The sequence below is a fragment of the Lontra canadensis genome, unplaced genomic scaffold (genome assembly GCF_010015895.1).
Source record: "Lontra canadensis isolate GAN:19392208 unplaced genomic scaffold, GSC_riverotter_1.0 scaffold13, whole genome shotgun sequence".
Lineage (NCBI taxonomy): Eukaryota > Metazoa > Chordata > Mammalia > Carnivora > Mustelidae > Lontra > Lontra canadensis.
The window spans coordinates 27,754,620-27,767,333 of NW_022631007.1; the positions used below are offsets into that span (position 1 = coordinate 27,754,620).

At 50.5% G+C, this 12,714-nt stretch overlaps 1 protein-coding gene across 7 annotated transcripts in view; it reads left to right on the plus strand.

Annotated features, from left to right (window-relative positions):
• Window positions 1-12,714, plus strand: part of TANC1 (tetratricopeptide repeat, ankyrin repeat and coiled-coil containing 1) — a 239,731-nt gene that overhangs the window by 221,500 nt on the left and 5,517 nt on the right. For all 7 annotated transcript variants that reach the window (XM_032857876.1, XM_032857872.1, XM_032857874.1 and 4 more), the window contains 5 exons: window positions 4,547-4,680; window positions 6,455-6,578; window positions 6,899-7,074; window positions 9,845-9,977; window positions 11,385-11,476. In XM_032857876.1, the coding sequence (XP_032713767.1) occupies window positions 4,547-4,680; window positions 6,455-6,578; window positions 6,899-7,074; window positions 9,845-9,977; window positions 11,385-11,476 (659 nt within the window). The remainder of the gene's footprint in view (window positions 1-4,546; window positions 4,681-6,454; window positions 6,579-6,898; window positions 7,075-9,844; window positions 9,978-11,384; window positions 11,477-12,714) is intronic.

The window sequence follows — 12,714 nt, forward strand, 5'->3', positions numbered from 1 at the left end:
TTGAGGGACAGAGCTGCCATAAAATGTTATGAACAGCCCCGTTCACGGAATGACTGAGTTCTGGCAAGTTGACGGGAGTTTTTGTAAATCACACGTCTGCCCAGAGAACTCTAATGTGTCAAGGATTCCTGCAAATGATCTGGTTTCCAGAGAACCATATATGATGTCTTCAATAAGTTGGTGTTACTGGGAGTAAATGGGGTTTTCTTAAAATGAACATCTGCGGTGATCAGTCTCACGCTCCGAAGACAGGACAGTATTGCCGAGGTACAGTTATTCACGATCGTCAGAGGAAATTTGCTTTCGTGGGAATTTCATTAGAAAAATGCCATCTTGTTAAAGAATTTGCGAGTAAATGAATTTGCATTTGGTTTGAGTCCGAGAAAGTGCCATATGTTTACATTGAGTTTCAGGGTCTCTTTTTGCCTTTGTCTCTGGACTCCGTTGGCCAGAAGACAGGCCGCTCTCCTTTGCCAGGGCGTCCACTGCTCCTGCCCTCCTCCCCTCACCGCTTCTCTCTGGCCAGACGGAGTCCACTGACCCTCGTCGAAGTCAGGGTCGGCTCGGAGGTCAGCCTTTCCAGCAGCGTCGTTGGCATTTCTGAGCAGAGTCCTGCCTGACCTTGTTTGAAGCCTGTAGTTGACTAGTTGACCATTCTTCAGTCTCGATTGTCTCGGAAGACGGTGTCCTTCCCTCGAAGGCTGCTAGAGCTTAGGTACCCTCTAGCCTCAGGGGTTTTGAGTGATGAGGCCAAAACTCTTCACTCTGAGTAGAAAAAGGGACATGTAGGTCCTGCTGGTCTGCGTCATTGGAAGATGCGAGCCCCTCATTAGGACTGTGTGTGCAGAACGTGGGCCGTATCAGGCCTGAGCGGGTTCAGTGGACGTGGCCTTCCAGCCTGTGCTCACTGGTGCTTTCTCCTCAGAAGTCCCTCACAAAGACACAGGGGCCTGGCTGGAGAGGAACAGACTCGAGTCCAGCCCCGTCGCCAGGCCTGCGGGGGGCGCTCTCGTCTCCTCAGCTGCTCCGGCTTCAGGCTTCTCTGGCGCCTCCGTGAAGCATGCGGCCCTATTTTTAGGCTGGGCTGCGCTTTCTGATGTGCTGCTGTGGCAAAGATTCAGTAGCAGCTGCACCAGACGTCCTGACTTAAGGCCCTGTTTACAACAGGGATGGGGCTTGTTTACCAGACACGAGATAACGGAATGCGAGTGAGCTGCTTCAGACCTCCTCCAGCGCCAGGGCCCCGAGTTTGCTCCTTCCCAGGGCGTCCTGTGTATCTGCCCGCCATGACCCTGCCTCAGGCATGAGTGTGGATTCCTTTGTTCCTCCTGTCCTTGCTGTGGTCACTGCAGCCAGAGGGGGGAGAAGAGGAGACCCCTGCCTGGAGGAGAGTTGCAGAGGGGCAGCAGGTCCAGGGGGGTGGCTCGCCGTCCGGATCTCCCACCTCGCCAGCCACTCCCTGGTCATGTTCCGATCCATCCAGAAAGCGCACATAAACGTGCCCCAAGGCTCCTGTTCTTCAGGAGTTAGCACTGACGCCCCGGCAGGAAGGGACTGCGGGACGTGCAGGGGACCGCCAGGGCCAGGATGCGCTGGTTTAGATTGTGTGATATAGACAGGATCCCCTTCACCACTGGTTTTCAAACCCAGTGCATTGGTATCTAAAACTGATTTAAATACTGTTCTGTTTATGATATTTATTTATAATTTACTTACATGTTTCAATGTATGATGAGTGGCTGTGAGCCTCTTTGTGTAACACACATAGGAAAGGCACCAGCCTTCAAGACCCCGCAGTACCTTCCCCCTCTCCATCCTGAGAAAGTCAGCAGTGCAGAGGACAACTGTCGTTAAACGTGGCTCTTTTTTGTAGTTGTCAGAAATGCTCTGGCTAATGACAGGAGAGCATTATTGAGATCGCCCCATGACAGGCTGCTCTGGGGACGCATCCCCTGCCTGGGGGACTTGGGCCGGGAGCGAGGTGAGTGCTCACTCCCTTTTGGAAGGAGAGAGAGGGCTTGCTCTCCCCACCGGCTTCCTCAGCCTGACCTTCACATCCTCGGGGCCCCGGGGGTAGGACAGCCTGGCACATCTGCTCATGAGTCCCGCCACCTTCCTCACTTTGCTGGCGTATGAGGTCCCTGGGACGGCGCGGAGCTCAGATATCTGCCTGGCGGACATGGCACCTCTGCGTGAAGAGGTGAAGTTACTGGCCCGCTGCACCTGTGTCCCTGGAGACGGCCTGAGGGGACGTCTTTGTTTCTCACACGAACTGCTCTTTGTCATGGGGAGATTAGGTCCAGACATCAGGTTTCCATCCTGGGTGTGTGTGGCTCCTGGGCCCTGAGCTGTGGCCAGGCTGACTGGGGCTGGATTAGGTACAGCAGCCGTCTGTCCTCAGAGGGGTCTGAGGAGGACAGGGACAGAGATGTGCGTGTGGAAGGAAGGACCTGTGAGCACATTGTTCCCCTGGGCTTCACTCCTGAGGGTGCCCAGGAGAGCCGGACACAGACCCTGGGTGGGCGGCTGAGCCAGGTCACCCTGTGAGAGGAGGAGCACAGCCGGGGTGGGGCTCTGTTGCTGCGCCGTAGGGCCCCTCACCCTGGGGTTCTGTGGTGTGGTGTTTCCTTGAACTGCTGATGTGCTGCTGAGACTGGCCCATGTGTGGCCTTCAGCTGCATATCGTTTGTCATTGCTGTGTGGCCTTCCCCTGGTGGACAGCACCATCGTTTGTTGATACATCCCACTCCTGATGGCCACGTGGTTGCTTCCGGTTTGGGGCTGCTGCGAGGACATCCCTCAGTGCGCAACAGGGCACCCCAGGCATGCGTCTCCCGGCGGGGCTGCTGTGGGATGGACTAGGTAGGTCTTCGGCCAGCGGTCTGAGAGCATGTCCCGTTCCTCAGTTAGCTGGATGGCTCACGAGGCTGGGTACTGCTCATGAGCTCATTGGCATTTGGACCTTACCTTTTGTGAACGGCCTTGTCCTGTGTTTTCCTGATTTTCATCCTGACATGTCTTACTGATTTGTAGGAACACTCATCTATTCTGGAAGCTGGAAATGTGTCAATGTGAGGCTGTATTTAAAAACAAAGTTGTAGGGGTACCTGGGTGGCTCAGTGGGTTAAAGCCTCTGCCTTCAGCTCAGGTCATGATCCCGGGCTCCTGGGATCGAGCCCCGCATCGGGCTCTCTGCTTAGCGGGGAGCCTGCTTCCACCTCGCTCTCTCTCTCTGCCTGCCTCTCTGCCTACTTGTGATCTCTGTCTGCCAAATAAATAAATAAAATCTTAAAAAAAAAATTTAAAAAAAAAATAAATAAAAAAAATAATAATAAAATAAAAACAAAGTTGTCACAGGCCGGCAGCAGGAAGAGAGCCTCTCCTGTAGGTGCTCCCTCCTGTGGCCTCACTGTCCTACCACAGCCCCATCCTGTCCTTTACTCACTGACGCTTGTCCTCCTGGCTTGGGATTGTCCTCCAAATCGACCACTGTCCTCTCCTCTAGATGATAATTCATGAGATATAGCAGTGGACCCTCGTCAATGAAACCCCTCTTTTTACCACACCCTATCAGGAATCATGACTTGGGGGGTCATGGGGCACAGTCACCCATGTGGGGGTCCTGAGAACCTTTTCGATGTTTTCTCTTTCCTTCCATACTGTTCTTGTTCTATCCTTGGCTGACCTCCCCAGAACATGCATGCTGCCAGCGGGCCACTCACTCAGAATCTCCCTGGGCCGGTCACCCGAGCACTCAAGAAAACCTACAATCCGACCCTCTTCTCTTGCTTTCTTGACAGTCTTAATCCAGAATCTTGACTAGTTACAGAGCTTTTCAACTCCATAAAGACAAGGATGATTTGATATGCCCTTGGCTCCCTCAGTAATTACTAGTTCTTGTTGATTGAAATGTATGCCTCTAAGGGAAGAGGCTGGACTGGGTAATATACTGATCTGTGTGTGTGTGTGTGTGTGTTGCACTATATTCTGGTTCTCTCTTGCTATGGGGAGAAAACAAACAAAAACTCTAAAAAACAAAGTAAAACAGTAAAACAAAAGCATAGTGGCTCTTGAATCCACAGTGTGGCCTGGGCTGGGCAGGGACGGTTCCCCTCTGCTCACCTGCTTTACCTGGTGGAGCTAGACTCTGGGGATCCGTTGCCAGGACGGCGCGCACACGCTGGCCAGGTTGTTGCTCGCTGCCTGCTCAGAGCTCAGCTGGGACTGTCAGGCACACACAGGCCCGGGTTCCTCTCCCTGTGAGTTACACTGCCGGGCGCTCGGGCTTCCTCCCACCATGGCAGCTGGGTTCCGAGAATGAGTGTTTGGAGGAGAAGTGGACATTGCCCGTCTCAGGACGTGGCTCAGACGCTGGCATGCTGTCGTTTCTTCTGTGTTCTGTTGTCACAGAGCCCAGCCAGGTTCTGAGGCGTGGGGGAGGATGCACAGCCGTCTTCCTGTCGGTGGGAGGGTGACGGGAGAACTTGGGGACCGCTTCAGCCACCGCACACTAACAGACTCCCCCTCTCCTGTGACCTTCCTCTAGCCCTGACTGCCGCTGCCGGAAGAGGCAAGCTGGAGGTGTGCGAGCTGCTGCTGGAGCACGGGGCTGCTGTGTCCCGGACCAACAGGAGAGGGGTCCCACCTTTGTTCTGTGCGGCACGCCAGGGGCACTGGCAGGTACCTGGTTGGTGGGCCTGTGAAGGCTGCAGAAGCAGCGGGTGGGATAGAGTTCACTGTGGCCTGTCTCCCCTGAGCCCTGTGTTTTTCACGTACTTGGCTTCTGCTTGTGCTGTCCGGTCTCGATAACCATAAACGTTTGACGAGCGAGCACAGTCCGCCATTGTAGGCTGGTAACCAGGAGCTAGGCCGGGGCCGGGGGAGACCCACAGCTGCTTCCTTTCACCCTGCGAGGGAGAGCGGAATGGGTGCACCCTGTTACCATAACAGAGGACTAGCCATGACAGCTGTTGTCCTGATTGTGTGACCTACTCATCTGGTATACTTGGAAGAAGAGTGGTTCTCTTGTGCTCTTTAGAAAAGGAAGCATTTTCTCTCTGGTCTAGCACTGTGATTCAAGCTGGTTTCATCTCGTCTCTTCTCTTTCTTTTTTCAAGATTTCCTTATTCATTACAAAGAGAGAACACAAGCATGAGGGGCAGGGAGAAGGAGAGAATCTCAAGCAGACTTCCTGCTGAGCACAGAGCCTGATGTGGGGCTGGAAGCCCCATGAGCTGGATCCCCATGAGTTCATGACCTAAGCGGAAACCGAGAGTTGGGTGTTTAACCGACTGCACCACCCAGATGCCCCATCAGGCTGGTTTCTTTGACTAGGAGTGACTTGTTGTTGCCTTAATTCAGAGGACCAGGGATCATTGAGAACAGCATTTTGGTCATTTATTCATTTTGTAAGCAGCGGCCATGGACCTGCCCCATGCCTAGCATCAGGTTCCACACAAGCTGCAAGCAAATGGATCCTACCATGTCCATTATAGGAAGAATTTTCTAGATCCAATTTTGCATAATAATCATGTCACTCTTTTGTTCGTCCCATTGTTAGGAGCTGCAAGTGCTCCCCACCAAGATTTTGGCTTTTCAGTTCCATTTCCAAGAGCTTGGTCTGTACCATCTTCTCCCTATCATCCTCACAACTTCTCTGTGCTGCCCTAGCTCATCCTGTCTCTGGGTCTCAGACTTCCTAAATCATGGGGAAGTTTGGAAAGCACAGGCCAGTGTTTGAGGAGCAGGAAAGCATGGGGAATATGCTGCCTTTTGTTGCTGTCCCCGTGTAACAGATACTGTGCCAGAGGGAGGGGGACTCCAGCCCACCCCCTCCGTAAAGCCCCTCCCACTGGGATGGTAGTTGCATGAGAAGCCTCTGGTTTTTTTGCTCTTGTTCCCCAGCCTTATCACCATGCACTGATTGAAGGCACAGTTCTGAGGCTGGGAAAGGCTTCAGGAAGCTTTGCTAAAAATTGCCTGCTGTGAAGGTCAAGCCATCCACTAAGCCCCTGAGGCTTAGAAAAGCAGGTTGCTTGGGGGTATGGTGGGTGACCGCTTTCCTGAGAGCCTGTGTCTCCTACCAGAGTGTAGCTGGTAGGAATGACCTTCGCCCTCTCCATCAGTTCTCCAGTCTCCCATATGCCCTGTTGTGGCTATCTGGTCATTGCTTGATTGCAATCGTTATTTCCCCTTCTCCCTGTTACTGTTTATGCCTTATATGTACGTGTTCTATAGGTACAGTAATGAATTGGACATGTCAAAAAAAGAGTATATATTTGCAAGAAGATTCTGTTCAAAGGAATACAATGGAAAGATTGCCCAGGCCCTACAAATCACACAACTTTGAGAGGCATTTGAAGAAGAGAATCCTTTGCTACTTTTAAGTGTAGAAAAATCTTCCTGGGTAGAGAGCATGGAGCAGGGCAATTATAATTCCAAGTGTTTCTTTCAGATTGTTAGACTGCTTTTGGACCGCGGCTGTGATGTAAGCCTAAGTGACAAGCAGGGCCGGACGCCCCTCATGGTGGCAGCTTGTGAAGGACACTTGAGCACCGTGGAATTTCTCCTTTCAAAAGGTAGCAGCACGGGGGCCCCTGCCAAGGTTTCTTCCAGAAAGACAAAACAAAGAGCTTTGGCAGACCCACTGACCATACCTTCTGATTCAAGTTTGCAAAGTCTTTTTGTTACGGACATTTTTTATCTGCACATAAGTAGAAAGAGTGGGCAGTGAATGTCATACCCATTTCTCAGCTTCCACAGGGGTGATCATTTGGCCAGCTTCAGAGTTCAGAGGCCTGATTGCCGCCTGTCAGTGCGGGTGTTTGCAGGTGGGAGTCTGTTTGCTTCTGGGCTTTGTGTCACGAGTTCGTGTCCTGTGAATTCGCTGTTCCTGCAGGTGCCGCACTTTCTTCTCTGGACAAAGAGGGGCTGTCGGCCTTAAGCTGGGCTTGTCTGAAAGGTCACAGAGCAGTGGTCCAGTTCCTGGTTGAGGAAGGAGCCGAGATAGACCAGACGGACAAGAACGGCCGCACTCCCTTGGACCTGGCCGCCTTCTACGGCGACGCGGAGACGGTAGGTACCGGCATGTGGTCCCGCTGTCCAGCCGCACACGGAAACCATTCTCGGAGTCGAACCGTTCCCTGCCTGTGTGTGAGGCCGTGTCTGCATGGGGTCAGCGTGTGCGGGTGTGCTGTGGGGTTGCTTTCATTTTTCTCTTATTCTGTGACATGCAGTCTGTTCCAGAACGTTAGTAAAGATTTTAATAGACTCTTAAAATCTTCAAAATACTCAATTACACACCGCATCTCCAGCAGGCACATGATTAAATATGTATATACACGTGTGTAAGTAGTTTTATTTTCTTTCGTAACCCATATAAATAAATTCCTGTACAGAGCATTTCAAAATCGCTTTTTTATTTATATGAGAAATTACTAATCACATGGTTATCTGGTTTGTTTTTTATTGGATGTGCCATTGTCTAGAAATAATAGTAAATGCTTAGGGCACTGTCTTTATCTCTTTGCCAGGTGTCCAAGTCTAACAGAGATAAGAAAGGACAAAATGTTAATAAGCTAAGAACTGCAAAATGTCTCTCAGGGCAGAAAACCATGTCTTTGTCAGGTTCCACGTCCCAGTCACTGAACAGGTGTGAAAGGAATGCTTGGCTCCTTGAGAGTTACCACTTCTGAAGCATTAAGTATGTCTCATGTTCTCATGTGCACATTAGCCAGAGAGATCCTGGGTTGCTGGAAGCAGTGGAGCTTGGAGCAGAAGCTGTCCTCACCCTGCATGTCTGTGCCTTAATGCTTTTAGGAGGCAGTGATGTTGGCATTCAATGGTCTCAAATTCCTGGACAGTGTAAATTGTACTTAATGTCGATTTTCAAAAACAGTTGTGTAACTAAATCTCCCACATCCACACTTTTATGTTTCAGCTTTTATCACCTTACCAAATCCTAGTTTATCAGTATTAGGGAAGCGTGAAGCACTTAGCATTCTAGTGTAATTTTTTTTTCCATTGTGATTAAAAAACGCACAACATAAAATTTACCATCTTAAGCCATTTCTTTTTTTTTTTTTTTAAGATTTTATTTATTTATTGGACAGAGATCACAAGTAGGCAGAGAGTGAGAGGGAGAGAAGCAGGCTCCCTGCTGAGCAGAGAGACCGATGCGGGGCTCGATCCCAGGATCCTGGGATCATGACCTGAACCAAAGGCAGAGGCTTTAACCCGCTGAGCCACCCAGGCGCCCCCATCTTAAGCCATTTCTAAGCAAAGAGTTCAGTAGTGTAAGTACCCTTCACATTCCTGTGCAGCCAACATCCACACTTTTCCCCGTAACCCTGAAACACTGTACCACCTCAGCAAGGCGTCGGTTCTCTCCTCCTGCAGCCGTGGGCCGCCACCGTTCTGCTTTGTTTCCATGAATGGGCTCTTGTCCTACCTCATCTATGTGGAGTCCTAGAGTAGTTGTCCCTCAGTGACCGGCTGCCCTCACAAAGCATCGTATCTTCAAGGTTCATCCGTGTTGCAGCCTATAACAGGATTTCCTTCCTTTTTAAGGCTAACATCCCGTCATGTGGCTCTGTCACATTGTATTAATCAGTTCATCTGTCCATGAATGCTTGTATTGCTTCCAGCTCTTGGCTGTTATGAATAGTGTGTGTACTTGTGAACATGGGCTTGCAGATATCTCCTCCAGATCCTGTAAATTCTCCAGATCTAACTGTATTCTTTGGGATATATACCCGGAAGTGGGATGGCTTGATCCGGTGATAGTCCTGTTTTTAATTTTTTGAGGAAATTTCATACTGTGTCTAGAGGGATCACACCAGTTTACATTCCCACCAGCAGTGCACAAGTGTTCCTGTTACTTCACATCCTCTCCAACACTTACAATTTTGTTTTCTTTCTTTTTGTTAGCAGCCATCCTAATGGTGTGAGGTGCTAATATTGTGGTTTTCATCTGCGTTTCCCTAATGATCAGTGATGTTGAGTATCTTCTCATATGCTTGGTGGCCATTTGTATCTCTTCTTTAGAGAAATGTCTAGTCATGTCCTTTGTCCTTTTTAAAAAATTGGGTTATTTGGTTTTTTTGTTGAGTTGTAGAAGCTCTTTATATATTATGGAAATTAATTCAGTGTCATTTTGAGCAGCTGATGGACTATCAGATTCATATGACAAGTTAAGTTGGCTACAGACTTTTTTTCTACTGACTAGAACAATTTGAGAAGCCAGAATGGTTTTTACCTCTGTGATCTATGTCCAGGTGACTGCTGTCATACCACATCCAATCCATCTATGTAGCATGGTCTCAAAACTTGCTCCTTTACATTCCCGGTATTTGAGTCTTTTTCCTAAGCCTTAAAGTGAGCTGTAATTAAGTTTATCCGATTTCGAGCTTCTCCAGCTTGCAGTCCGCAGGCAGTGTGGATCGCATGTTTCTGAGATACCACTGCCGTGGACTACCAGCCCATAGGCACTTTGCTAATGTCTGCCTCCTAAGTAACTGGAGCTGAAAAGAGGATTGTGGCCATCTCCGTGGCTGGAAGTGGACGTGCGTGTACTCCTCTGTGGAGTGCGGGTGCATGTAAATAGCGTGTCCCTCCTTAGGAGTGTTCACCCGCCTTCCTCCTTGCCAACGGCAGACTGGATTGTAGCTCCTGTTTCCTGTCTGCTTCGTTTCTGTTAGGGTCCTTAATGGGCAGAGGTAGGGAAGTCACAGTAAAGCTCAGACTGCCAGCCCCTCCCCAAGAGGCAGAGGTGGGTGGGTGCGGCCCTCTTGCCACCAGCAAGTGGCACCGGCCACCACTCAGGGCTCTGTCTTTCCCACCGCAGGTGCTGTATCTGGTCGAGAAGGGAGCCGTGATCGAGCACGTGGACCACAGCGGCATGCGCCCCCTGGACAGAGCCATTGGTTGTCGAAACACATCCGTAGTAGTTACACTGCTGAGAAAAGGAGCCAAATTAGGTGAGTAAACCCCTCGTTTCAGCAGCAGGAGAGGGAGGTCTGCTCCGGATCCTAGCGTATGTCAGGGACCATAACGACTTAACCTGCGCCTAGATTAAGAAGTAAGATGTCAGGTGCTTAGAGACTTTCTTTTTTCTTCCTTTACTATAATAAGGCTCATTTAATCACAGTTATCCAAAATGTTTAAATAGCTTATACCATCGTCACTGTAGTGTGGGCCGAGAGCAGCAGCCAGTGTTGAAGAGCAGTCTAGAATTGAGGGTGTTAGGGATGTCCAGGAGCTGTGGTGGGGAGCGGTTCCATTCGTCTCTGGGAGGGGGATGCCGGGTATCCTGGGTAGGAAAACTCACAGGTGCCTCTGCTGAGCCTCTTGAGTTTGAGAACCGCTGTCTGGAGTCATCCTAGTCCGTCGGGTAGGGCGGGGGCAGCCCCAGCAGTTTCTGTGAAGGAAAAGTCACAGAATTTACTGGGAACAGGATGGAGGGGGTCACTTGAGGACACTAATGGGGCAGAAGGGTCTCTGTAGGGAGAGCCCCTTCTGTGTGATTGCCTGGAACGTGACCCACCACCCAGAATTTGTGGGTATGGGGCCACCAGAACAGGGCTCTTGTAGTTTAGTGTGCCAGACCTTTGCCCAGCGGTGGTCGTGACGAGGGAGCTCTGGCGAAGAGGAGAAGGTCAGCGGATATTACTAAGCAGTTCACTGTCTTGGGAATTATTCTGAGCTGTTTCTAGTTTCAGCTTCTTTCATCCTCACCTGCCCTCTCAGTAGGTAGTGATAACCCCCTCATGTTACAGAGGAGGAAACCGAGGCACAGCGGGGGCAGATAGCTTCCCTCTGCCCGGCAGAGCCCGTGTTTGAAGCCGAGTGCTGTGGCTCCTGACCTGGCTCCTCCGTAAGCCACATCGCCTGCCCGTGCTCAGGAGCGGGGCTGCGCGGGAGCGGGGCTGTGGGCCGCAGAGGCGTGAGCCTGGCCAGAGCCGGCCTGCGGGGCGGCCACAGTGCGCAGGCTGCTGAGAGCACACGCCTGCACTCGCCAGCCAGCGTGGGCCCTGCAGGAAGCGGAGGAGATTATTCAGAAGCCGTGTTTAATTGATCCTCCCCAAACTCCCCACGGGAACAGGGTCGGGGAGATGGGCACAGCTGCTCTGATGCCCCCGTTTCCCCGCACTCCATTTTCATCAGGGTAACAGCCTCCCTCCCGGGTGCTTCCTTCAGTGTGAGGCAGATCCGAAGGGAGACCCACTCCCCGGGGCCAGCCCGTGTCCCCTTCATTTTACCGTTGCCTGGAGGCTGCGGACACACCGTGCTGCTGTCCGTGACCTTCACTGTGGTGCTGCCTCAGAAGCCGTGACATCCTTTCCTCCCAGAGCACTGACGTGTCTAAATGCGTCTTTGTTTTGCAGGAAATGCTGCCTGGGCAATGGCTACTTCCAAGCCTGATATTTTGATTATACTTTTACAGAAGTTGATGGAGGAAGGAAACATGATGTACAAAGTAAGTGGTACTGGCGTTTTCTAGGATGTGATGGCCCGCGAGTGGTCTCTTAGCCTGCACACCACACTGGTTCAGGAGCCACAGCCCGGCTTCAGGAGCCACTTGTGAGGCCGGGGGCCCAGGTTTCTGTGCCTTAACAGCAGGACCTTCCAGGGAGAAGGCCCCTCTCTGTGTGAGAACTGTTCCCTTGGAAGGAGTCCTTGTGGCTGGGACTCAGAGCCTGAAGCCTTGGCGTGAAGGCACAGTGGCTCCCAGCAGGAGGTCCCTTAGCACACTGCATGGGGACACACGTGAGAAAGGGACACTCAGGAGAAAGCTTCAGAAAAAAAGGATCATTAAATCTCCTAAGACTCTATTACTTTAGTTTTAATATCCATAAGCTTCTGCCATTTGAAATGGTTTCTAGAGATGTTTTCACTTAAGATAGTCAGGGAGCATATAATACTCTGTTACTCAGGAGACTGACTTAATTTTCCCCCCATTTTCCCTTGGAAATGGAAATATAAAGACTTATAATTTAAAAGTAAAAATTTCAAATAAAATTTAAAGTAAAATTTCCCAAATAAGACATCAGCTTAGATAGGAGGCCAGCAGACTTTTCCTGTAAAGGGCTAGACAGTAACTGTGTTAGGCTCTGCTGTGTGGTCTCTGTCACCGCTCTCCAGTTTCGCTGGTGTGGCAGGAAAGCAGCCACAGGTGACACATGAGCAAATGGGTGCGGCCATGGCCCAGTCAGACTGTGTTTGTAAATGTGGGTGGCAGGCCAGATTTGGCCTGGGAGCTGTAGCTGGCCTGTCCTTGGCTTAGATAGATGCTGTAGGCCATTTACGTGGAGCACTGCTCTTTCCAAGTCTGTGATTAGACAAAATTAAATGTTTTGAAAACAAACAAAAAACGGCATTATGAGCATTTTAATCCTTTTATCATGAGGCTGCTGCACAGGCTACGTTTAGTTTTTCCCTTTTCTTTTTTTAATAATAACAAATAAGTAGGCTTCTAGCACAACCCAGCAGGGTTCCTGCCTTGGAATCCTTTTGAAATTGAGTTCAGAGTGTGTGTTGTTGTGGCTTTGAAGTGGTTTTAATATGAATTTTGGTAGGCAATTATGTTAGAACTATCAAGCCATTTTCAACAGACTTCATACCTGCTGCGCTGTGGAACTGGCTGAGCAAATGGATTTCTTTAGCCTTGAAAATGACGTGCGGCGCTGTTCGATTTTTAAAGCCCGTAGTTTAGTT